Below are 27,485 nucleotides of genomic sequence, written 5' to 3'. Positions count from 1 at the left end.
CCGGGTAATTAAAATCACCCATGACAACTACATCCCTTGCCTTAAGTGCCTCTGCAAGCTGGCCTGAAAGTTCCCGGTCCAGCTCCTCCCCTTGTCAAATCGCTCTCTGCACAATGCCCTTGAATCTTAACCTGGAGCTCTTCCTCTGACCCCTTTCTGCTGGCAGAGGATGTGTAGTGCTTCCTGACATAGTGCCACACCCACACCTTTTCTTCCTTCTCTATCCTGCCTGTAAAGCCTATAGCCCCTAATGCTAACTGCCCAGTCATGGGACAAATCCCCCCACGTTTCTGTTAGCCCTATGACATCTGGGTTTGAACTAGCTATTCTTAGGGCGAGTTCCTCCTCTTTATTCCTCATGCTGTGAGCATTGGTATATAGGCATTTAAGGCCTTGCAAGACTGTGTGCGCCACCCCCCGTTTAGGGAGACTGTCTGGACCCCCATTTCTTACCTTAGCACTCCTTGCCTTTGTCACCTGTCCTGCTTGGATGGCGTCTTCTCGTCTTCCTGCGGTCCCCTCCCCTGGCGAAGCTAGTTTAAAGCTTGCCGTATGAGATCAGCCAACCTGGAAGAGAAGACACGCTTGCCTTTAGGAGAGACATGAAGCCCATCCCACCCCAGCAAGTCCCCTGCCCGAAAGCATGGGTCATTATCAAGGACCCCAAAGCCTGTGTGAATAGGTTAAACATAAATGATGCTACTTGTTTGTTTTGCAGGCCTTGTTGCCACTGCAGTCTGGGGCCAGGGTGGTGCTGAGCTGTTCCCAGCAGGGGCTGGGCCAGGCTGCTCAGGGCAGGGTGGGTGGTGGTGCTGTGAGAAGGGGTTGGGTGGGGGCTACAGCAAATTTTGGGGTGGCTGCAGCCAACCCCCCCACCCTGTAGCTCCTCTCCCAGCACCCGCCGCCCATGACCAGCACATCGCAGCCCAGCCCAGCCTCTGCCGGGAAGAGCTCAGTGCTGCCCCGGCCTCAGCCTGCAGCAGCAGCCCACCCTCCCCTCGCATAGATCTGGGGGCACGTGGCCTCATGCCCTCCTAGGATGCATGCAGTGGTGGGAGATGCCCCCCACTACTCCCGGCTGGGCAGTACCTGGTCAGCTACCTCCCTGCCCTGTGCCCCCGGTTGAGCCACAACTCTGTCCTGCACCTTGCACCACCCTGGGTGGGCAGTGCCTGCCTTAGCACCAGCTTCACTCCCTCCCTCCTTGTTGGGTCCTTGATCTGCCCCCCACCATGCCCCTTCCCTTTCCTCTCCCCTTCTACCACAACAGGCTTACTAGATGGACACTGCTTTTTCAAGCTGCCAGGCTGTGTCGGAAATCCGTTCAGGATTGGCCTATATGCCTCTTTAAAAATTGGCTATTGGTATCAGCCCCAAAAATTGCTATTGGTGCACCCCTAAATCACACCATTGATAACTGGGGCAAGCTCTTGAGAGCCAGTACGATTGTGATTCAGCTGTACTATGTATATTAATTTGTTAAAAGTTTTGGCTTGAAGCTTTTGTCTCTTAAGTACTTCCCAAGCATTCATATGCCAAAACAAATTAGTTATCAAAATGAACAGCCCTGGCTGAGCTGCGACCATTATAAAATGGAAGTGCATATGTCAAGAAGAGTGTGGTGAGATGCAGAAATAAACAGTAACTTGGGTGAGCACTATGTTACACAGAATGAAACTGCACACTCGTATTGCATCCTGTTACCTTCTACTTCAGCTGCAGGGAACACAGTGATTGGGGTACAATCTGTTTGGGCAGACTTCTCTATTTTAGGAGAGCTTGGATCAAGGGTGGGCAAAATGTGGCCTGCGGGCTAGATACGGCCCACCAGGCCATTCTATCCGGCCCATGGGGGTCTTAAAAAATTTAGAAAATTAATAGTTATCTGCCCCTGGCTGCCTGTCAGATAGCCCTCAATGGTTTGCCAAAACTCAGTAAGTGGCCCTCCACCTGAAATAATTCCCTGCCCCGGCTTGAATTGATTCTTCCTTCGTCCAGGAGCATGGAGGAAAGGACATGAGAGTCAGCTGGACTGTAGCAGGAGCAGATGCTGAGGACCTTGCTGGGACAGCAAGTTCTGCTGCTGACTGGGCATCATGGCAATCGGCTACTCAGATCACTCCTTATATAGTCCATCCTGATCAGGCAGTGTCCTCTGATGTCAGTCTGGTACCCTAATTGCTTGGTTGTGCTCAGTGATTTTTTAATTCAGTCACCACCATTATTTTCTGCAGCAGGCTCTCAGCTTCAGTCTTATTTTCCTTCCCCCCTTGATCCTCTTCTTTGTATTGGTAGAAGCTGGTTTTATTTGCTGATAAAGTCTTTCTACTTTTCCTGTGGCATGTTGTCCCCGGTGCTTTCCCTCTCCAGTTTGAAATCATGGCTTTTATAGGCTTGCATGTGTGCCTTGTGCCACCTGAAGTAGGGGGCCCTACAGATACAATGCCAGGAGCATAGGATTTTGAAGTCTTTTGTGAAAGAAAGAAATGTACTTTCCTTAGCTGTCTGTTTCACAGGTAGGAAAGATGTTCGATTTTTATCTCCATAATTTCTGTTTTTATTATCTTTTTCTGATCAGAAGCAGCAGCGTCTTAGTTTTCTATCCTAAAGAACTGATAAGCTTAAATGTTCCTTATTTGATTGGAAAAAAAAATCACTTGGGCAGGGAGGGAGAGGAGCAAGGGCTGGTGACAGGCAAGGGATGTTTTATTAATAATGCCAGAGTAGCATTGTCGGATCACTCAAGATTCCAGATTAGAAGAGGGGGTAAGATTTTTAGTTCCCTGGTAGAAGATCATCCAGTTATGCCACAGAAATGTTTAGTTGCCTCATGGAAGATTGGGAAATTAATGACTAAAGAGGTCTAAAGAGTTTCAAAAGTTTGCCCAGCCTAAAAACTTTGCATGCTGTTTGGAATTCCTCTTCCATAAAACAAATTATCCTGCATTGCTCAGGAATGGGCTGAAACTCATGTAAATAAATAGAATATTGAAGCAGGATGCAGAAGTTTGCAATCCGGTGTGGATTTTCCTTTACAACACCCCCTACCCGTTCTTCCCTCTCCCCTCTTCCCCCCTGCCCACACCCACCCTGTTATATCTGCAGCCACTGAGCTGCTGCTCTGGTAGTTCCAAGACACTTTGGAAATGCTCTGGACTTTATATAACTTCACATCAAGTAGTGATCTGACAGTGTCTTTGTCCCTGCATCTTTGTGTGAATAATCCTTGTCTTGCAAGTATGTGGAAGTGCAGACTTGAATGAATCACTGATTGCATACTTAGATATCTTTCCCCCCCTCCTCTAATTGAAATCCATGTTGGATTGCACATAGCCAGGGAAGGGAAGGCAGATGGAGAGAAGAAATTGTTGTGGAATGGAGGTTCTTTTTCCTTTAGTTGGGACATAAACTTCTACACATCACTAATGGTGTAGAGCAGGCTCTCTGTGTTTTCACTTCCTCTTTCTGCTGCCCCCAGGGTTAGAGCAGCAGGACTCTGCAGGGCTGCTCCTCAGTTCCTCTTCCTTTCAGGTGCCTCTGGGATTTGTAGTCCACAGTTGCAGCCAGCAGTAAGTTTGAGTAGGGGAAGGGGTGTTTAAGCCCCTCTCTGGCCCCAGTCCCCAGCCATTTTCTATTCCTCAGTAAGTTTCAGGGCAGCTTTCATGGATGAATAGTCACAAGGTGACAGACTTTAGTAATAAGTTCTGTTTCAGAGAAGAAAGACTCTAGACTCCTGACCAACTGTTGATCAGCCATAAATACTATTGGTAAACTTCATTGTAAGCTACTGCTTTCGTTTATTCCCAAAGTTTCTAGTGTGATCTTTATTTAACATTTTAATGAAAGACAAGCTTAGTGGCGGTCTGCATTTGGATGGGCTGCTTTGTAGCTTAAAAGCTTCCACTACCTACATTTACGACTATTAAGCCTGTGGCCATATTTAATGGAAGTAGTAGTAAACAGTTAAATAAACAACAGTAGTTAAACGCAGTAATGAGAAGGTGAAAAGATAACTGGAGGAGCAAGGCGTGTTAGAACTAGGAAAGGGTACCAATTGTATGTCAGGTACAAATAAGCTGATGGTGTCACTCTTTAAATAAGCCTGATTTGTTAAGATTGTAAGAACCTAAGGGGAGAAAGACGGTTTCATACTTTGTACACCACCCACTAAAGACAGTCCCTATCCTGCTTGGGGCCTCTGAGCATTACAGTACAGTGCTTAAGGGATTGATTTGGATTTACAGCTATGTGCTTCTTCCACATAAGCTGATCTGCTTTGTTTTTTATTAGTATTCTGCTTAACATTCTTTTTACGAAGTGCATTTTTGTTTCGTAAAGACTTTTTTATCCCTCCCTTTTCCACACCAAGTGGGCAGTGGCAGCCTGCCATCTTTCTTACTAACAAAAGCTTTTCTTCCCAAATAAATATGTTCCTTGTGTATTCTGCCTTATATTTATGACTTTCTGACAATGATAACGCTCTAATATATGATATTAAAAATAATATGAAGCCAGATGTTTATCAGAAGTTGAACATGATTTTATTGCACTGATTCTGGTGTTTGTGGTTTACATTTATTTAATCTCTAGTGAAGTGTGCTTCCTCCCTACTCTCTCCTTCCTTTTCGTCCTCTCCTTCCCTCCCTCCCTGGCCCCCAGTTACCAGTTGATAGCAGTTGATGGTGATTTTGTAAATAGATTTTCTTTCAAGCTCTTAAGCATAGAAATATGAAGGGATAAGAAGAACATGACATCTCTTAATGGTGCTGCCTTTAAAACTGAGATCTTATTAGAGAATTTGGGAATAGAGCCTTTCATCTATAGATCCAGATTGACCAGGTGTCACGGTTCATTGGGATTGTATGCGTCTGCCTGCTTCTAGTCAGATGGGAGGCTTTTTTTCAGTTTTATTATATCAATAGAATACCTGGTCACCCTCTGCTGGATGCTTATATCGCCAGTAGCTGCTGTTGGCTTCAGTGAGCTTTTAGGCGAGTCCCAGCTACTTGCTAAAGATTTCATGCTGTCTATTTGAACTTTGTTTTCATGACTTAGCCACAGGAATTGTAGGCCACATACTGTGTATATAACTGTATAGTTTTTATTTGAATGGGTAGAAGAGCATTAGACCCCTGGGCCAAATAATCATCTCAGACCTATTAAATAACTATGACAGCGATATAACAGTAGTCTAACAGTGGTATTTTTCAGGAAGACACTTTTCTTGTTGGCTTGTGGATGGATTTATATTTGTAAAACAAACAGTAGTTAGTATAATTAACAATGCCCTATGGAAGTGGCATGACAAAACAATAGGAATGATGTTTATATGTATGAAGTCAAGTACAAAGGAAGTCTAAAAGCATTAAGCGTACTGCAAGATAGGATTGTCTTGAATAGATGCAGCAAGTCTAAAATAAGCATTCAGAGTACACCAGGTTTAGCATTTCACAATTGAACAGTCTGTAAGCTGAGTAGGTACTGATATTGTTTGTGGGCCCTATGTTGTTACCAGTGAAACTTTAACTTCTTTATTTAATGTTTTTAGTTGTTTCTTTTTAAAATTTCAGCACTGCATTAGTGTGCGTCTGTCGTAGAAAAGAAAAAGAATAGCATCTTGAGTACTTTTTAAAAATTATGATGTAGAGGAAATGAACCAGACATTATTACAAAAAAACCCTTAATCTTTTAATCTTAGCTGCTAGCACTTCCTAGCTTCAGATTTACCTAAAGAGAGAGAATCTATGAGCCTTGTCTGATGAACTTACTGCTGCTTCACTAATTGCCATTTGAAATAAAAAGGAAAGGCCACATAACTTTAGGAAGTTATTTTTAAAAAGAATGAGCAAACCTAGTCTTTAGAATTTGGACTTTTTACTCTTCTCCTGTCTAGACAAGTCCAAGTACAAGCCATCCTGTTGAAAAATGCTCTCTTGTGAGTTGTTAGACACAATTGTCTAGTCTGGACTGGCCCCAGTTCCTCACTGCATTTGAAGGTTTCTCCAAGTGGTTCAATGCAGGTTTCTGTAGTTTGACTTACTTTTAACATTCAGTATTACAAAGCTCTATAATACATTTTACGTTATCTGGAGTGAGCAGAATTTAAGTTATCAGTTTTAAGAGAAAGGGCTCGGTCCTGATTCTGGTGGAATTGCACACTTTGTTTAAATGTGTTTGCTGTACTAATTATTTTAAACTTCTGAGTCTTGGTGTATGAGCAGATGTCTAATAAGCAGGGTGACTATTTGCAAGTGTCTTACAAATTTCACTGAGTTGATTTACCATATATATGGTTCAGTCCTAGGCAAGTTCGTTCATATGATGGATGAGTATACCCTTTTGAGCACATGCAAGTAAGAGTGTTCCCTTTGATTTCAGTGGTGCTTAGTCATGACAATAAGTCGAAACTACTGAGTTCTCAATAGTTTGTTTATTGTGTTAAACTTTGTGCTGAAGTCATAATCAGGCTTTGTGGATATTTGTGAACCTGTGAATCAATTACCTCTTTTCCTATTTCCTTCTCTTATTTTCTCTTAAAAGCAGACATAGCAAACCATAACAGAATTGGAAAGCAGTTTTATAAATACTTGCAAGAGGTTTTGGGACTCAGTTTTCATTGGTTGATGTTAGCATTAGGGCGTGGGCTGTGTTGCTTCATTTTCTCTTATGTGTAGAGTTGGGTAATGGAATAAAACCTTCAGAGAGGGATATGTGGGCTGGTGTGGGACCTGCCACAACTCTGTGCTGGACGTTCACCAAGATGTTCTGTATGAGCTATCCTTTTCAGCTTTGTAGCAATGGTCTCTGTCTGTTACGATGTCACACAAATGGGACCTCAGTCCATTTGCCTTATGCTCCCTAGAATAAACCCTCCTGTTTAGCACAACATTTCCCAGAGTTCTGCTTTGAACAAACTTTGGTTTATAGTTCGCTTTTTCAAGGACGTGTTAGAGTGAGAGAAAAGAGATGCATGAGCTTTTGCCAGGGTCCAAAGCCTATCAGCCTTTACTCTAAATCAGGGCTGTCCAGCTCATGGCCCCAAGGGGCTACCGTGCAGTGTGTGGACTCTTGCCTGGCTATTGCTCCCCTCATTGCTTTTGACACAGCAGTGGCTAGGGTCTCCAAGCTCCCCTCTCTTCTCAATTTTCACTTCCTGTCCCCACTCCTGGGGAGGGTGTGGCGCTGCAGGAGGGGGTGAGGGTGCCCATGTTGCACATGCTGTAAGGAGGGGCTGGGCTACTCACATTGTGCACAGGGTGGAGGAATAACAGAGCTGCCCAACCTGCATGTGGTAGCAGTTACCCACAAGGCTCATCTGGGGTGCTTCTTTGAGAGCTCTTGGAGGTTGGGTGAGATCCTGGATGGTTGAAAAAGAGCTAATAAATATGGTGTCCATCTTTAAGAAAGGGAAGAAGGAGGGTGTGGAGAACTACAGACCTCTCAGCCTGAAAGTGATTAGTAATACTCAGCATGGGTTAACTGAAAGCAAGTTATACCTGACCAACCTGATTTCTTCCTATGATGGGGGTGAGCAATTATTTCAGGCGGAGGGCCACTTACCAAGTTTTGGGAAGCTGTTGAGGGCTACATGGGTAGCCCCGCTCCTTGACAGTTGCCCTGCCCCTGGTTGCCATATTGAGACTGGAGGTCCTACCTCCTAGCCCCTGACCTTTGCCATTGGAAGTCCCTCCCCTTGCCCTGGAAGTACTTCTTTTGGAGGAAGGGTGCTGTGGTCTGGAAACTGTGAAAAAGGTATACGTATGCGTACACCCACACCCACAACACCTACTATAACCTATTTAATTTTATTTAAAAATATTTTTCTACTGATTTCTGTGTTTACAAAAAGTGTATCTAGAGGTGACTGCATAATAGCTTAAAATACAATCCTGCTGTGTGTTTTGTGTGGGCAGCAAGGGGATACAAGTGACGGCGTGGTTGGGGAGAGTGTGTGTGTGTGTGCGTACGCATGCATGCATGCATGCAGTGGCATGTAGATGGTATAGTGGCTGGGTGTGTGCTGAGAGAGCTGGGGCTGGGCTGCAAACTCCATAGTGTGCAGCTCTAAAACACTGCATGTGAGCCTTACACGATGCAGCCAGGCACACCCCATGCCCAGCCTCTGTGCTTCTGCAACCCCACCCTGCGTCTCTGCCAGTCACAGGGCACTTGCACAGGCTCCATGTTTCCACTCGCCACCACCTTTCCCTGCATTCCCTCCTGCAGACTTGCCTCCTGCTTCCTGCAGCCCCCCCGTTTCCTGCAGTGCTCCCTGCGGCCCTCGCCAGGGCCCACCGCCTGCTGCAGCCCTGCTGTGACTCTGCCACCTGCCACAGCCCTGCCACTCACCGTGGCTCCACAGCAATGCTCCCCACTGGGGTCCACTGCGCCGCCACCGCTGCCATCCAGTAGGGCTCTGGTGCCCACCAGGTACTGCTTCGGCTTGGCTGTGGCTCTGCCACCCACTGGGGCCCGCCTCCTGCTGTGGCTCTGCCACCTCCCCACTGCCCACTGGGGCCAGGCTGTGGCTCTTCTGCCTTTCAGGGACTGCTGTGGCCTCACTGCCCACTGGTGCTCCACTGCCTACCAGGTCCTGCCACCCACTGTGGCTTCACCACCTGCCAGGTTCCGCTGCGGCTCTGCTGCCCACTGGCTCCCGCTGCTCACTGAGGCCCGGCTACGGCTCTGCCACTTGCCGGGGCCCACCGCCTGCTGCTGCTCCACCACCCACCGCAACCCCACCAACTGCTGAGGCCTGCGATGGCTCTGCTGCCCGTCATGGCTCCACTGCCTCCTGGGCCCACTGCAACCCTGCCACCCACTGGGGCCCAGCCACAGCTCTGCCATCTTTTGGGGCCCACCATGCTGCTTGCTGGGGACTGCCATGGCCCCGCGGCCTGCCAGGGACCACTGTGGTTCTGCCGCCTGCTATGTACAAAGTGAGTTCCTGCACTGCTCCCCACAGCCCTCCTGCCACCACGCTGCTTCATGCAGCTCCCACTACTCCCCACAACCACCACTTCCAGCCACTTCCTCCGTCCAATATTACCTTATTTTCCACTCAGACAGAGGGAGGGGGAACAGCTCCAGGGGCAAGCTGCAGAGGCTTATGGTTGGGGGCTGAGGGCAGGAAGGGGGTGGGGGGATGGGTGGAGCCAGGCTAGCCTTGTTGCTCAGCCACAGGCTCCAGCTGGGTCCTGCTGCCGTTAGCCACCTGCCATCTTTGACAGGTGGCCATGGGCAGATATAAATTAATTTTCTGAAATTTTTAAAGGCCCCACAGGCCGGATAGAGTGGGCTGGCAGGCGAGATGCAGCCCGCGGGCCATATTTTGCTCACCCCTGTTCTATGATATGGTGACAGGCTCTGTGGATGGGGGTGAGCAGTGGATGTCATATACCTTGACTTGAGCACCGCTTTTGACAGAGTCTTTTATTAACCATCTAAGGAAATATAGACAAGATGAAAGTGCTGCAAGATGGATACATAACGACGTGGATCATCATGCTTAGTGAGTGGTCATCAGTGGCTCAATGTCTAGCTGGGAGGAGGTATCAAGTGTGGTTCCCTAGAGGTTTTTCCAGGGTCTGGTATTATTTAATATCTTCATTAATTATTTGGACAATGAGATTGAGTGCATGCTTGGCAAATTTGTGAATGACATCAAATTGGATGGAGTTGCAGATACTCCAGAGAGTAGGACTGGGCTCTATAATGATCAGGATAGACTAGAGATGGTCCGCAGTCAACCCAGATGAGTTTTAACAAGGACAAGTGCAAAGTCCAACACTTGGGACAGAGTAATTGCATGCATACGTATAGACTGGGGAATGTTTGGCTAGAATTCAGGACTGCCAAGAAAGACGTGGGGTAACTGTAGACCATAAACTGATTATGAACCAACAGTGTGTTCTCATTTTAAAAAAAGCCAGCAGTATACTGGGTTGTATTAACAACGGTGTAACTTGCAAATCAAGCAAAGTGATTCCTGTGCTTTATTCAGCAATGGCAAAGCCTTACTTGGAGAACCGTGTCCAGTTTTGGGCTCCATACTTCAAAAATGTATGTGGACAATTTGGCAAGAGTACAGTTCAGAGGACCAAAACATGATTAGGGGCCTGGGAAGCAGGACTTATGAAGAAAGACTGAAAGAACTAGTATTATTTAGTTTGGAGAAGAGAAAGTGGAAGGGTTTTTGGTAACATTCTTCAAGCACCAGAATAGTGAGTGTTGAGATGATAGACACAGGACTAGGAGCAGTGGCCTCAAGCTGGGGAAATTTAAGTTGGATATTAGGTTGGATATTAAGAGGAACTTTCTGGCTATGAGGGTGGTCAAGAATTGGAACAAGCTACCTGGAGATATTGTGGAATCTCCATCCTTGCAAGGTTTCAAGAATGGGTTGGACAGATATTTGGCTGGATTGGTTTAGTCAGGGATGATCCTGCCTTGAGCAGGGACCTGAACAATATGACTTTGTGAAGTCCCTTCCACCCCTACTTTCCTATGATCATAAGTAGGCATAAACTCACAAGAACAGATAGCTTCTGTGAGTGTTTCCACAGGTAGGCTTGTATTCTGGATCCAAACTTGGATGTGGTGTGATATTCCTTCTGTAATCCGCTTGGAGTACAATGTTCACAGAGCTGTTAAAATGAATGTGTGAAATTGTTTACTTATTTATTCATTGACATTGGCTTTGATCAGTTTGAAGGGATGTTTTGCCTGAATTTTTACATCAAGTGTAGGAAAAAAGATGTGGAAAGTTTTATATTAGATTTTAGCATGAAGACACTGGGGCAGAATTAAATGTTTGTGGCCAGAAGTAGCTTGCCAGATATGTTAATATCCAGCAAGGTGGTATCTGATGTTTGCCTTCAGCATACCACCTGTTTGACATACTGTGCATTTAGCAAACACACATCAGCTACATGTTCTTTTTATAGAACTTCCCTCTACATATGTCTCTTGTGCTTTTCATTTAAAAATATTTGTAAAATTTGAACCCTGTCAAGCATACATTTTTGCTTTTCTCATCTTTCAAACTAGCTTCTCCTGCCCCCCACCAATCTCTCATTTCTCTCAACATTTAGGATGCTGATATATTGTTTTAAGTGAACTTGCCAACATGAGTCTCCAAGTGCCACCATTATAAGATTGTTAATATTAAGGCAGATCTTTTAAGCCGCTTTTGCAAAAGTGGCTGTTAATGACTTCCTCAGTTTCTTAGTTTTAAAGGATTGTTTGTTTGATTTATAGTTTTAAAAGAAAGACTTTAGTTGGAAAAGAAGTATTCAAACCCATAAACAAGTCTTTGGTTTTTATAGTTGTTCAGTTCAGAAATAAGGCAGAAAGAGAACAAGAGTTTTTGCACAATTTGTGGAGTCTGAATTGTGTTGAGTAGGAAAAAAAATTCATTTTATATAGGCAAAAAGCTCATTCATTTCAACATGCGATTTGCTCAGGGAATGATCTAAAGATATGAACCAATGTAAATAAAATATAAATGGATTTTAAGTTCAGATTAAGCAGGTGTTTTATTAGGTTACATTTCCATGTGCTGGTTTTACCAAATATGTTTATTTAATTATCTTGTTGAAACGTGTAATAAGATACCACTAAACCCAATCAGACCTACCAAATAAATAAAACAGAAAAGGTTTTTGCTAATTTCTCTTTCACCATGTATATTTCCTTCTCTTTGCTCTTTCCATTGTTATCCTTATACCAATAATTTAGGTAAATGCCATGTTCTGGAGCTGTTTGAAATGCTTTGTGATTATGATAGGTCCTATTTTCTTGGTTCATGCTGTATTTAGTCCAGGACCTATTAAGGGTTCTGGAAAGACTCTCATTGCTTTTACTAGGAGGTGGTTCATGCACGCTGTAGTAGAAAAGTTGGATCAAAGATCACCTCTGATTTATTCACCATCGCAGCTTTGGCTTTATCAAATGGCAACCCTAAGGAAACATTGGGTTCTGAAAAAATCCAAATAAAATATTTCTGAGTGTGCCTCAAAAATTAGTGTTAAATTAGTTCTTCAGTTAGCTTTACAGCAAGGCTTCCATTTCATTTCATCTGCTCTTCCTTTCCTTTGATTATAAATGAGTTCCTAGCATTGGGATCCCCCAAAAGAATATTGTCAGAATTCTAAAGGCTTATTAAATGATAATTTTTCTAAAAAAGAATTTGTTTAGAATATTCACTACAGAAATGAGTCCGGTGACAAAGTTTTATGGAACTATGGTTATGGGAAAAAAATTTAACAAAAATTAAGATATGCCTGCTTACCAGGAATTTTCAGTTCTTGGCAATATCTTTTCTTTTATCTGAAAACTAGATATCTGAATACTGTATTTAGCATCAAGACCATGTTATGGCTGAGGAATTAAATAAAGAATTATTTGTCTGTTGAGAGACAAAATAGTTTAAAACCTTCCTGGAAAGGACAAGCAAAACGATTCCAAGCAAGTGAATGGCTCTCAAGAGGGTATTGAAATATTTTTATGTAGTAATGGAAAATGTTGTAGGTACTGTTGCTGTGGTAGGAGGTAGTAGTTACAACCTGTGTGCTGGCAGAAATTACAGATGTAACATTGGAAGGAGAAAATGATGCTAAAAATGAAGTAGTCTCTGGAACCTTTGTGGCTTAAGGCCAGTGGAATTTTCATTATCCAACAACAGTGAAACTGCCCATGCTCAAGGGTCGAACATGATGGGAGATAAATTAGGAGACTGAGAGAACTCAGGTAACGTGTTGACTACGTCACAGACTAGAACACTGTTGACCAGAGACACCAAAGCCTGAGGCTACGTTTTCACTGCCACAAAGGGTGGCTCAGTAACATAAGTTATCCATCTTACTGTAAAATCCTAATGGAGTTATTACTAACGAGTAAGTTTTTTCCTTGATGTAGCTAGTGCACTAATTCCTATATTCTCCCTACCCCTGTACTTAGGGTTTACCTCTACTAGCAGTATCTGGGTAAAAACTACAGTGCTAAGTATCTGCAAGAGTTTTACAAACAGATGTATTTCCTGTTGTAAAAACATACCTTTTGGGTAGCTTCATTAAAACTGCGGGCATATGTTCACTTAATGGTGCAATGGGATCTGCTTCCTGATCCCAACATTTGTACCTTCTGCCATGCCACGTGCATGGCAAGATGTGTGATTTTTGGGATTGAGGATCAGATCTCAATTGCACTGTTACTACTTGCCAGTGCAGAGGGAGCCCAGGGTTATGGTCTGGATACTCAGTGAACTGGTGTTTAGAACTCGGGTCTAGAACCCACGGTCAGCTGATTGCTGGTCTTGGCCTTGGGACCACACAGGAGCCAGTTAGAGACATCATCTTAAGTGGATCATGCACATGTTGTCTGGGAATTGTGGGGAGTTCACGTTTTCACTGTATGCATTATACCTTCATATTGAAGAGATGGAATATTGGTCTCCAGTGTTGCTAGCCTGGCATATTTCACAGGGAAGGGATTTAGGTCCTGTCCTTCTCTCACACAGTAGTAGAGACCAAAGGAGGGGGAGCAAAATGTGAGATTAGTAGCATTTTTATTTAAATATATGGTCAAACATTACTCCTGCAGGACTCAGGAATCCTGCAGTTTACGGTGGAAATGATTCATTTAGTTCTGGTAAAGAGAGTTTTAAAAATAGAATTTAGGCCCTAGTCTTCAAGCCAAGTTAAAGAGATTTTGGAGACTTACTATAATACACCTGATTTGTTAAACAATACTGACATCCAGAAGTTCAAGGTACAGGTAATGAATTCTTAATTGTATTTAGCTGGTAGACAGCCAATTTGGCCGCAGAGGGGGTGAGCAGAGGATTCATTTTATGGGCCTGGATGGGTTTCTTGTTTATTACAAGCTACACTGTTTCTTTAAAAGCTAATGCCATTTTATCTTATTCTAATCCTTTTTAATAAGGGGACAATGATTACAGTATAAGCTACATATAGTAGGTTTGTCAGCAATCAAAAAATGCCTGGCATAAAAGTCAGACTGTTAATCCTCCTAGTCATCTCAACTACTACCAGTGCTGAACCCTTAGAAACTGACTGGGTCCAGTTAATTTTAAGGGAAGGTGTTCTGAGTGACAAGCCTTACTGAAGTGGGAACAATTGAGCTTCTGATTAGTAAAAATGTAATTACCATTAATAAAGGCCTTGTCTGAGTGACATTATGATAAGCCTTAGTGAAGTGGGAACAAGTGAGCTCCTGATTAGTAACAATGTAATTACTATTAATGAAGGCCAAAATGCTGAGACCAGGCAGACTTAAAGTAGCTCAAGCATTGCCTTTTCTATGGAAATCAGTAGGATGCAACAGTTGGCAATTGCCACTTGCATGATTTGAAAGGTTGCTTGCTACGCACACTGGCATCTTAAGGGCCTATATTTTATTTGTATGCAGTAATGCCCCAAGTGTGCAAGGCACTATTTGATAATGTAGTAAGATGCAGTCCTTCTCCATGGTGAACTGCAAGTAGCGTGGACTAGAAAAAAATACTGAAAAACTCGTCCCATTCTTTTGGTGAAAAAAAACCCAACAGGTGAATGCTTACATTTGGATGTACACATCCTTGGGGATAAAACTAGCACGAGTCATTAAGTATTATCTCATCATCATCATTTAGAGCATGTGCATTTTAATAATGGAAGGAGGAAAGGGCTGCTACCATTTTACCCTTTGTGTGAAATGGAATTCACTTCAAGTTGTATTATCAATCATTATAGCAGTACTGTTTTGTGAAAGACAAAAGTAAGTACTGATTACTAGAAAATTGTTGTTTTCTTTTTTCAGAGTGCAAATTCACCTGCACCAGTGGTAAATGCTTGCATCTTGGTTCATTGATTTGTAACCAACAGAACGACTGTGGGGATAATAGTGATGAAGAGAACTGTCAACTTGTAACAGAGCATCCACCACCCAGTATCTTCAGTTGTAAGTACATCTTCTGTGTGTGTGTGTGTGTGTGTGTGCGCGTGTGTGCGCGCGCGCGCGCATCTCAATGTCCATGTCCATATTTGTGTGTGTATGGGACATGGGTCATTTAAAACAAATACATTTGTGGCTGAGATTTGGTTCACAAGTTTGGAAAGTTTGGAAAGATGCTGGATGAAGTGGGAATGAAAGGTATTTTCTGCATCAAGAGCAATTTGTAATGTTTGTTTCTACATAGCTTTTCTGATTCAGGAAGTTTCTAAATCTGGAAAATAGTATAATCTTTTTCAGTACTTCAGTTGTGAACATGATTATGTGATCTTATGGGACATACATAGTTACTGAGGTTATTGAGAAAGTTTGGTTCATAAATATTCAGGCTGCAATCATTTATTTTTCTACACTCCTGGCAAAATTGATTTTATGTCAATTTCCCAGTTTTTATATGCTGTTGAGGTCAATTTAGCTGCACGAAGAAGTTATGGTATTTGTAATAGTTGTCCCTATTAAATGAATTTAGTTTTATTCTGAGACCAGCATCTGTTTCCTGGCTGGGTTGAGTCTCAGTTTATATGTGTGTAGAATATTTTCTATTGCTAATTTTTTACATATAAAAACCTTCTGATATAGAATGATAGCACCCATAATTGTTATCTCTCTCTCTCTTTCTCTCTCTCTCTCTCTCTCTCTCTCTCTCTCTCTCTTTCTCTCTCTGTATTTTGCATTGATTGGTACACACTGAGCTCTTGTCATTTTATTTGTTTGTATTTTGGCATCAAACTTTCTGTAACATTTTATTGAAAAGCAAGAAACTGAAGATTTACAATTCAGCTTTTTGTAGGGAAAAACAATTTTCTAAAAACATCTCTGCTCAATAAGTACAGTAGAAGCGCCATTACCATGTTTCTTTTGCTCTGCTATGTTAAGGTACTGTATGACATCAAAATTTTTTCTCCTTGATGCTTGAAATTTCCCCTTCTGGATTGCTGTTACTAATACAGTGTAGCTCAGAGATGCCTTAATCTAGTAAGAAAATAACACATTTTTTACACCCTTTCTAAACTATGTCCTTCAAGCTAGGCTTGAAAATTGTTTGGCTGTAAATCTGTTGTACAGACCTACCCTTTTCACCACCTATCAGATAACTTCCTGTACCCTAGTGGAATGAGGCATGTGACACACATTTTCCTTAATGATTAGTCCTGTTGGCAGCACAAACCATTTGAACCCTTGTTGAAGTAATGGGATGGCACACCTATTTTAGTAAAGAATTACAACTGATATGCTACATTTTTTTTAACTGGTTGTAGTTGGGGGGGGGGGGCAGGTCCCCTGGGTATTTTAAATTTCAACTAGAACCACTGAAAAATCATGCAGTGTACAAAATAGAAATAAGGTAGCCAAATAATTTTAGACATACCATTTTTGAAAAGTGACTGGCTGTCTATTTCTACAGTGGTTTCAGAGATTTTGGACTCAATGGCTGCTCTAAGATGCATTTTTTTTCTTGCAATATTCAACTCTTCCTATATGCAAAATTCCTGCTATTGTATGTAGCTTGCCCTGATCTGAATTTTTTTGTAGTAAATTAGATATTGCTTAACTTGTGTTTGCAGAATTGTAGGTCTAACTTGAGGACCTTTTAGACTGTAGTATTATGCAGTATTATTATATATTTCCTTTTTCCAGTGATACCAAACCTTTGGCAATAACTCTATACCTATTAGCTCTAAAGACCTCAATGGCAATGAGTGGTGTATGTGTAGAAGTTGTATCCCACGACTGACATCTTTGGGACTAACTTATTCTAGAGCTGTAATAATATACAAAAGCATCTCTGGTCTAAAATGTCCAACATTGGTTACATCTTCATTGAGTAGTACTGATAGGATTAGTACTTCAGCTCAAGAGTCATGTTGTTTTGGAGTAGGTGTCAAAATGTCTTTATCCGATGTTAGTATATTTCCTGAGTGGTTGCCTTCGAATTTCCATATGGCACTCAAGATGATGTTTTTATCTTATGAAGCCCCAAATGTCTTTGTCAGCTGGTCCACAATAACACTGTTTATATCCTGTTGCACTTGTAATCATCAAACTTAGAAATAACATGGAGGAGCTAAAAGACCAGTCTCCTTGATGGGTTCTCAGTGCTACAGTCTACCTTCTTGCTGTGCAGATCCAGGGGGCAGTTAACATGCTAGAAAAGTGTTGAGGCTTGTTTCTTATCTCAGGCATTTAGAAGAACCACTGAATTAAATATATGTGGGGGTTTGAGGGTACTCAAGAGTTCATCTAGCTCATCCCCTTACTTTGAGACAGCATTAAGTTTACGTAGACAGTTGTTTGCCTGATTTATTCTTAAATAGATCAGTTCAGCGATGACATTCATACCCTTCCTGGGTAATAGGTTCCAATGCTAAACTATACTTGGAACTAGATTTTTTGTCCTAAAATATAACCTAAATCTCCTTTGCTTCAAATTAAGCCAGGTACTAGCCTTTTTACCCTCAACAGGCAAGGAGAATAATCGATCACCCTTTAACAAACTTTTACCTATTTGATAACTCTTATCATGCCTCCACCTCACTCTTCTCTTTTCTAAGTTAAAAACTGCCTGTTCTTTCATGTTTTCTAAACCTCCTATCATTTCTGCTGCTCTCCTTTGTATTCTCTGTCCAATTTGTTTACATCTTTCTTAAACTTCAGTGCCCAAAAATGGGCATGGTACTCCAATGGAGGCCTCACAGTGCTAAGTAGAGAAGAATAATTACCTCCTGTCAGTACTGTACCTAGACTTAAGGCAGCCCTGGGTGAACTTTTATTATTGGGCCCCTCTTTGCCAGAGATAATAATGATAAAAAAATTACATTTTCGGGCCCCTTTCTGTCAGCCCCAGGCAGCTGCCCCGTTTGCCCATGCCTGTGTCTGGTCCTGCCTCCTGTATCATACAGATGATATCCCTTGTTAATACATCTTTTTAAAGTGTGGGGGGAGGGGGTTTGTAACAGCATCACAACAAGATGGTTTTTAGGAAGGAGGATTTAATGTATTTCTAGGAACATTAATGAGAGTCTCACCAGTGCTCTACTCGACATTGGTGAGACTGCACCTGGAGTACAGCATCCAGTTCTGGACACCACACTCTAACAAGGATGCAGACAAGCTTGAGAGAGTCCAGAGAAGAGCCACCCATATGATCAGCGTCTTAAAAGGCAAGCCATGTGAGGAAAGGCTGAGCGATCTGGGACTCTTCAGCCTGAGGAAAAGAAGGCTGAGAGGGGACCTGGTAGCAGCTTACAACTACACTAAGGGAGCACATCAAGGGCTTGGTGAGCAACTGTTCACCAGGGCACTTAAGGAGAAAACTAGGAGTACTGACCACAAACTCCTAGAAGATTGATTCAGGCTCCACATTAGGAAAAAACTTCTTTACAGTCAGGGTGTCCAGACTATGGAATAAGCTCCCTACAGGGGTGGTGCAGTCGCCTACCCTAGAAATCTTCAAGAGGAGACTGGACGATCGCTTTGCTGGGGTCCCCTGACCCCCAGTTACCTTTCCTGCCTGATGATCTTCCAAGGTCCCTTCTGGCCTTCCAGTCTACGAGAGGGTTAACCATTAGCTTACCTGTGGTGAAATGGGGAGTCCTTTGTCGTATTGGATATCAATATAAGATTGTGGAGTTTAATTGATTTTTAAACCCAGGGCACAAAATGGGACTCCATTAGTAGAGAAATGTTTATTTGAAATAAAAGGAATAAATAAAAGTAATGTATGGGGAAATACATAGTCTTAATGCAGTGGTTTTCAACTTGTAGTCTGCAGGCACTTGGGGGTCCACAGACTATGTGTAAGGGGTCTACGAAAGATGACTACAATCAATCAAAAGTTTGTAAATACCCAAACTTACAATTCAAAGGGGTTTGCACCGCCATTTGAAATATCCAAAGGGGTCCACAAATGAAAAAAGGTTGAAAACCACTGTCTTTATTGTAAACCAAAGTGAAAAAACACAAAAGCAAAGAGAAAAAATAATACGTCTTTAAACAGTGTTAAATGAAAGAGGTTTAGCGGTATTTATGATCTGTTGGTCATTAAATACACTGTTAAATGATAGAAATGAGTACTGATATGTTATGCAAAAGAACATGATATAGCAATAGACCTTATGGCCTATTATCCTTTCAGCTTAGGAAATAAGTTTCTAGACTACATATTAAGTAAGGTTGCTAGGCTCTGAAGAGGTGACATTTTAAATTAAAATATTGTTCCATGCTTTTACTCTGTATTTGTAATAGTAGCTCCCAATGAGAGTATTAGATAGGCTTGAAATGTCCCAGCTGATAAGATTTCCTTTGAGGATAGCAAATGCATGATTGTTCATCCCTGTATCAATGACAAAAAGATAATTAAGTAATATAGAAGAAATTCTGAGGTTGTAAGAGTTATTTTCAAACAATCATTTATATCAGTTAGGATCATCATGTTTTTGCTCTATTCAGCACCTTTTGGGAAGATGTATGTTGCTTCTCAAATGATTTACAGAAAATTGTATTATTGAAACAATATGCAAATAGACTAGAACGGCACCTTGGTCTAACTTCCAGCAGGCCTGTGTCCCCATTCTCTCCCTTGGAATCACTTGTCTTTAGGTGTATCAGAGCGAATAGACAAGGTGCTATACCTTGTCAGTAAGAAAGTGCTAATGGCTTCCTTTGATATTTCAAAGCAGCCCCTTCTCTTATTCTGATTATGTATCTTTCTATTTAAACAATATTTATCCGGTTTAACAATATGAAACAATGTTCCCTTGATATCCTCTCCTTCCCCCAAAATAATAATAATAAAATAGATAAACTGCTTTAAATGTTCTGCTTTTATTTATCTAGCCTTGATAACAATTAAATCTATTCTAAGAAGTGCATTCCTTAGCTACCAGTGACTTTGTCATTTTCCTGCTTGCCAGTAGCCACCTTCTGAATACCCTGAGGTAGCTCACTTTCATTTAATCTTTGCAACAAGGGGTAGAATGATAATTCTGAGACGCATCTGACACATGGACTGTACTACAGCATACCAGGGTGGGGGATAAACACTTTTGGTATCAGGTCTGTTAAGAGCAGCCTTTGCTACATCACTTTTTTATAGTAGGAATGCTGCTTGTTCAATCTTTCCAAGTATTGGACCTGAAGTCCTCCACCTGATACATTAGTTTAACTAAAGAGATATGTAAGTGTTTGTAGTCTTGAGGCCTGGTGAGTTTTCCTTGTCTGACTTAATGGGAAGAACCTTTTTTTTCCACTTGATACCTTTGTTCCTGTACAGACAACAGTGATTAGGGCAATTAGGCCATATCTGCAGCCAAGAGAAAGCACGTTTGCTAAGACATTAACATTCTGTTGTACTTAAGAAACGTTTTAGACTGAGCAGGTGTCAGTAGCTCAAGATAAAACCTAAAAGGTTTATCTTAGCCAGTTAACATGTTAATTTGTGTATCTGTAGCATGGACCATGTTAAAGTATTCAGATACACCTTATTTTTCCTTGTGACAGTGTGGTGCAAAGTATGCTACATGCCTAATTGCAGGCCCAATGTATATCAAATCATGGAAGCATAATTTGTGATTAATATTATTGCTAACAGTAATTATAAGTGTTTAGTATTATGATAATAGGGCAGTTACTCCAAAGCAAGTATGTCTTTGTTTACAGGTCTACTGTACACTTGTTACAGAAATCTGAGCTGAGGAGAAAAGGACAAAAATGCAACTTAACATTCGTTCAATAGGAATTCAAAGGTAGAGTTTTAAATGTTACAGTATTGGACTCTGTTATGCCCTGAAAAGTTACTGTACATTTATGTCTGACCTGTAAAAGTAGGACTGTCTGAAGAATTCAAACAATGTGCTTCTTTCTAGCAGGGCACGGTTCATTTGTCAGAGCGTCTTACAACTAGTGCCTCATCCTGCCTTGGCTGTTGGGTGTAATTGTATTTTGAAAGTGGCATAAGAAAATTAGGTGATTGTTTATAGCACATGGTACTACAAGCAAATTGAGAAATGTTGCATCACCTAGAGATGGCAGGCTTTTTATTCTTGATTTGCTTGGTTGAAACTGCTGGTTAACTGGGTATCTTTGTAGCAGTTTGTCTGTGCCCGCTGGCTAGCAATCTGAACACAAACATTGACATATATGGACAAATTAGCTGACCTCTAAAATAAGAGATAATGTAGCTCACATCACATGAAATTTATGTTCACATCAGGCTGCAAGTTTTCAGTATTGATGAGCCTGATGCTTCACTGCCATTTTGGGTTAGAAATGTTTGCTTGAAGATCTTTGTTTTCCTTAGTGAGGTACAAAACTGTTTCTCTCTCCTTCCCCCCCCCCAACCCATGACAGCAGTGCACCTTGTAAAAATGGGTAGGGGCTCTGAAGAATAATTCTGTTTTAAAAACAAGAAAGCAATCAAAGGAAAATATTTTGTTTAATAAAAAATATAGAGAAGTTTAAAGAGGCCTTTGGCATCATTCTCTTACTGTGACAGTGAATTTATACAGATAAAAACAACTTCTTAGATTTACATTTTGATTGTGTTTCTGCTTTCATGTGTGGTTGGCTGTCCCACTTCAGGTGAAATTTATCCATTTCTTTAAATATTTAGCAGTCTAGTGTAGATGTTAATGAAAGTCTGGCACTGCTATTTTGAGCATTGCAACAATGATAGTAATTTTCAGTGTCAGATTACTGCTTCTCAGAGGAAAAGGGAGATGGGAGGAGGAGAGAGAGAAAAAAAAATTGTTTCGGTTCTAATAGAGTTTGTCATCAGCCTGGCTGTGCCAGACAGATGGATCATGAATACTGTCTAGACGCTCTCTGCCTGAGTGGAGCTGTGGTCTCTAAGGACAAGCAATGAGACGCCGGCTTAAGTAACTGGGGAAAGTCAGGACGCGCTCTCCTCTAATCAGATAGCAATCAATGCAGATCCTGCTTTACCGGGCAACAGAAAAGGCCCTCTGTTACTGATAACAGGTCAATACTGATTTCAGCTGGAAGTTGTCTAGTATTAGGCTATAGAAAGAAAGAGAGAGGTGTAGTATTGTAACACTATTGATTTCAGCTGTATAAATCCAGAGACTGCAGAATGATTTGATTTGGGAGCTGGGGAGGGGGAGAAGCCATCATCTTGCCATAAAACACACACACATACTTTATATATAAACATGTGTGTTTATGGTATACATATATGTTGTGTGTGCATGCGCACACTCCCCCCCCCATTTAATTACCTGTAGATATTGATTGTTTAGTTACACCATATGCTTGGAAATAGTCTTACTGGTTACTTTTCCTTGGTTTATCCTGGTTTTTCAGGAAGATTTTATTAATTGTTTTTTTTTTCCCCTGGCCTTTTTCATCATTTACTATTCAGATGAGTTTATATATCATATCAAGTTGCAAGACAGGCCTTTGGTAAGGGGAAGCTGTGCTAACTAGGTAAAGCCTTTAGCCTGAAGGAGATTTCATTTAGTTTAATGATCTTTCATCCAGCTAAATATTTTTCCTCTGTTCCTGTACACAGATTGTTGCTTAATGAATAAAACTGTGTAAAACAGAGTTAGAAATTCAGGTTTTCTTAATAAGCAAGGTTTCTAACAAAAAACTTAGGTTTAATAAATTTGACAGATTATTGGAAAGAGCAAGATGACTCTCCATTACAGAATTAACCCACTGTGCTCTCAGTTCTGGTTCTTTGTATAAACCCAGATGCTAAATTGAATATGCTGGTGGTTAGTTTACAATTAGAAAGTCTATTTTGTTTTAATTGTTTAACTTACTCTTTCACCTTAAAGTGCTGGAAGCTGTAAACAGGGAGTGAGCTTGCTTTTAATATAATGTAATCATCATACATTTTGCAGTCCATTAAGAAAAAATGTCTGGGTATGTAAACAAAGCATGTTCTGAGAGCTGTCTCTAAATTTTGAATTTATTTTTTTTATTTGCATTTTTACAAAATATATATGTTAAAAATGCTATTTCTCATTGTTCAAATGGAGCGAAATTCGGGCTCAGTTAAGTTAGTGTTATAACTTCAGCAGACCTAATTGGTGTAAGAATCATCCCTGGTTCTCCTGGAATCTTACTCTTTTGTCAGCTAACGGCCTGTCCAGCTTTCAGGCAGCAGGGGCTGCAGACCCAGGGTTGTCTACTGTGTGGGTCACGGATCTGGGGGCTACATGACACATGGCATTGAGTAGGCTGCCTGGCCCCTGCCATGTGCACACAGTGAGCAGCCCCGTTCCCCCCACCTCCTTGCTGTGTGTGCTGGGTGTTGGGGGTGGTGCTTTGACAAGAGCCTGCAGGATGTAATCCTTTGGGGGCTGCATGTCGCCCACAGGCTGCCAGTTGGACAGCTCTGAACTAAAGGTGCAGCCATGTCAGCCATGAAGTAAATGATGCATACTCCCTGAGTTTGTAGCTGCCTACAGTTGAGTTGAATTCCAGCCCTGGTAAGGAATTTCCATTACAGTTTCACAGTGTTTCCATTTAAACACTTACTAAAACTTCACAGGAAACCGGGGAGAGGAAGGGGCAGTGGCCTTCTTATTATATCCTGGAAATTAGCTGTTGGGAATCTGACAAGAGCTGAACTAAGCTGTATTTCCCCTTCAGAGAAAGCATAGATTGGATTTTCCTCTTTGTGTCCCCAGTTTCTTTAATCTTTTCTTGATTCCGTGAAGCCACTGGTCTTGGGAAATGCCATTTAATACTGAGTACTGTAGATGGTACTCTCTCTGATATAGTTTGCCCCAAGCATGTCACACCTGTCCTCTACTCTGTGTACTGGTTTTCTGTAGACTATGCAGTCTAGTTTATTTTTTTTCCTTCAAGGCGCCCAATGGTTTGGGCCTTGCACGTCGAAAAGATCAGCTGAAACTCTAGAATATGCAGCTCGTGTTCAACAATTCTGCCCTTCAGGTAAAATGGTGCTTTCTACATTAAAGGTAAAGCAAGAGACCGTGCTTTCTCAGAGTCAGATCTGAGATCTTGGAAATAAACTCTCATAGGAGCAAGGGCCCTCCCAGACCTTACCTTCTTCTGGTCCAAGGAAAAGGTTTTTGGCACTCCTTTCACCTGCCTTCTCCAACATAAGCATGCAATACAGCAAGTGCACATTGCTTGGAAATGTAAACAGAAAACAAATCTAAAACCCCAAACCTACCACAACAAAGCACTATACTATATGCAGAATTCTCATCCTGGAGAGAAAGGAAGAGAAGGAGAATGGACCATGCAACAATTATTAGGAAAGAGGGCCAAATAAGAGCTCTATAAACAGAATTAAGAAATAGGCTGTCATGCTAACTTCAGCATATCTTAATATATATAACACGTTTTTTCTTCTCCCAAAATTTTCATCAGTTGAGCATTTTAGTTATAGAATTCAGTAGGAGTTGTGTGGCCAAATCTTTGTGCAATTTTTAGATGCAGTTTTTTTTTAATCTTTGAGTGTTAGTCTATTCCCTCTCATTCATTCAGACAGGAGTTATTCAATGATAACTCTTATTATGAATGTTGCATCTGTACTGTGCTTGCACTTTGGTATTACAGGTGTCTAGATGAGCAGTCACTAACAATATCTACTGTATGGCACTAGAAATCTTTGGATTACCTAGTAAAAGAGAGTGTTTATACTTTCATCATTTTTAAAGCAATAATGGAGGGTGTTTTTAGGAGGGGCTTTAACAAAAAACAAATTTGTATAATGAAGTCAAATAACAAGCCAAAAAGATAATCCTCCTTCATTCCGAATACTGCAGTGCCTAATAGTTGATCACTCTTTTATTCTGCAAATGTATGCCTGACCTGTACCTCCAGAGACTCTTCATAATGCTGATAAAATGAACAACCTTAATTTCTCTTGAGCAAAAACATGTTGCCCTAGGTAACCATTCTTTAATGCATTCACATTTAAAGTAACATTTGTGATTAAAGAAATATGTTGTATGTATATTGCATATTCTGCGTACATGTACATACAGAAGGTTTAGTGTTTGTTGTTTGTGTATGTGTCTGTGTGTAACATAATATGTACATATGAGTTATATATCAGGAGAACTAGTATAAACAATTATAAATTACTGAATTCATGATGATGTAACATAAAATACACTTTTTTCATCTGTTTCACTAAAAATGCCATAGTTCCTATTAGGTTATTTGAGATGCTTCTTTCTGTACTATTAAAAGTACTGTGACTGTGATATAATTTGTTTAAAAAAAAAAAAAGTCCAACTATTATAACGAATACCTGAAGTTTCTGTTCCGAGTTATTTGTTAAGGCTGAGACCCAGCCATTTTTGGTATAGACTAAAAGCATGTGGCTCATGTGAGGTACTGAGAAATGAGGTTCTTCTTTCCTCTTTGTGCATCTGTCTTTGTGTGTGTATATATGTAATGTAGAGACCACTGGAATAATGAAATTCCTTCAAAGAGCTGTATTTGAGATGACCAAAAAAAAAGTTGCATGTTGTTTCCTGAGATTTCCTGACAAGATAGATCTTGGAGCAAATACAAAAGTATGCTTTTTTAGTCGTTATTGCACTGTTTTGTAAGATAAAGTGACTGGTGCATTGTTAATCAAAATGTAATGCTTTTGATGCATAGTAAGCTGCCTGTTAGTTGTACTAACTTTTTTTAAAACAAAACTAACATGGCATGTCCGTAATGTTTAGGTCTTGATTTAAAAAAATAAAGTTAAGCATGTGCTTAGGGACTGTTCCTGAATACAGAAACATCCATGAATCTCTATCTAATTGTTTAATTTTGTGTTTAGTTCTAAGATGCCCCAACCTAAGTACTATCAGAATATATGTAACTGGCTATTTGTCACAGCAAAATGAAGTGGAGTGCTGAATGCGTCAGAATTTAAAGATGCGTGTGGGCTAGCACAACTCATGTAAATTGTATAGTGTAGCATATCATCCTTTAAGATAACAAAATCCAGTTTGGTCTAAAACCTGCTTCTTTCAAATATTCCTTTAAAAGTAGTAATTTAACATCATAATGTCCAGTCAAATGAGTACCCTGGAGAAATACTTTACTGCTTTGAATATAAAGAACACAGCATTTCTGTCCCAATGAGAGAATTTAGTACTAAGGGGAAGTACTAGTGGGGACATAGGTGCCAACTTTGGTTTCTGCTGGTGGATGCTTGCAGATGTAAAACACTGCCAAAAAACGGTGTTTTAATTTAAACTTGGCACGTTGCTGTGCGAAGCCCTACATGTGCCCAAAAGAGGCAGCGTATTACTTCAGTGTGGTTCTGCAGCATCTGTAAAAATTGTGTGCTTTATTGCGGCTTTTTTGGCACTTTTATTTAATAGCTGATTGAATCAGCTTTAGCTAAAAGTGCCAAAAAGCCCAGCTGAAGCGCCCGATCTTTACAGACACTGCAGAGCCAGGTTGAAGTAATGCGCTGCTGCTTCCAGTAAAGCAGTTTTAGTTTTTTAACATTTGCAAGCAAACAAAAACAGCTGTGGGTTGTGGGTGCTGAGCACTCATTAATTTTTTTTTGGCAGGTGCTTAAGCCCCGGAGCACCCACGGAGGTGCGAGGGGAATGGAGAGAAGGCACTGCTTAGATGTAGCATTGAGAAAAGATGATTCTTAGAGATCTGCTGGCATGTTAAAAATACCATAGCAGAAGTCTCACAAACCAGCAGACATTTATTCCTTAAGCACCTGCCTTTTCAAATTATGACATTTTAGATGTGGGACCCACAAGTGCTTGTAACAACTGAATTTATTTCATTCTCATTCTGAGAGAGATCGTTCTTGTATTTCTCACTTATTTTCTCAGGAAAAAATGGATTTTTTTAAAACTACATGATCTGAATTAAAATGTTAAAAAAATAGTCAGAATTTAGGGACTGTAGTAGACTAATGAAAAATTAGATTATATGTAATAATGGACCAGTTTCATCCAGTTGTGAAAACAGACTTGAGTTTGGCCTATTAAGTGTAAAATAAGAACAAACACCACTTGTGAGAGAGAGTCTGATTCTTCAGCTTGTAAGGTTCATAGATTCATAGAAGTAGGGGTCGGAAGGGACCTGAGCAGATCATCTAGTCTGACCCCCTGCCCTGGGAAGCAGTGAATACAGGGCTGTTATGACCCCTGGTAAGTTTTAAGCTCAAATGACCCCAGCTAGGTAGTTATCAAGCCTCCTTTTAAAGACCCCTAAGGTAGGAGCTAGGACCATTTCCCTTGGAAGCTGGTTCCAGATCCTGGCTGCCCTGACTGTGAAGTAGTGCCTCCTGATGTCTAGCTTGAACCTGCTCTCAATCAACTTGTGGCCTTTGTTCCTTGTTACTCCGGGAGGTGCTCAGGGAAACAGGTCTCACCCAATCCTCTCTGGCCCCCCCTGGTAAGTTTATAGACAGCCACTAGATCCCCTCTCAGCCTTCTCTTGTGAAGGCTGAACAGGTTCAGGTCCCATAGCCTCTCTTCATAGGGCCTGCCCTG

At 41.3% G+C, this 27,485-nt stretch overlaps 1 protein-coding gene across 2 annotated transcripts in view; it reads left to right on the top strand.

The window, feature by feature from the left end:
* The window catches only part of LDLRAD4 (low density lipoprotein receptor class A domain containing 4), a 391,087-nt gene that overhangs the window by 151,101 nt on the left and 212,501 nt on the right, over positions 1-27,485 (top strand). For both annotated transcript variants that reach the window (XM_019545527.1, XM_019545509.1), the window contains exon 3: positions 14,821-14,961. In XM_019545527.1, the coding sequence (XP_019401072.1) occupies positions 14,821-14,961 (141 nt within the window). The remainder of the gene's footprint in view (positions 1-14,820; positions 14,962-27,485) is intronic.

Source organism: Crocodylus porosus, unplaced genomic scaffold (assembly GCF_001723895.1).
Source record: "Crocodylus porosus isolate Cpor-Errol unplaced genomic scaffold, CroPor_comp1, whole genome shotgun sequence".
NCBI lineage: Eukaryota > Metazoa > Chordata > Crocodylia > Crocodylidae > Crocodylus > Crocodylus porosus.
This window is presented reverse-complemented; position numbering and strand designations above follow the sequence as displayed.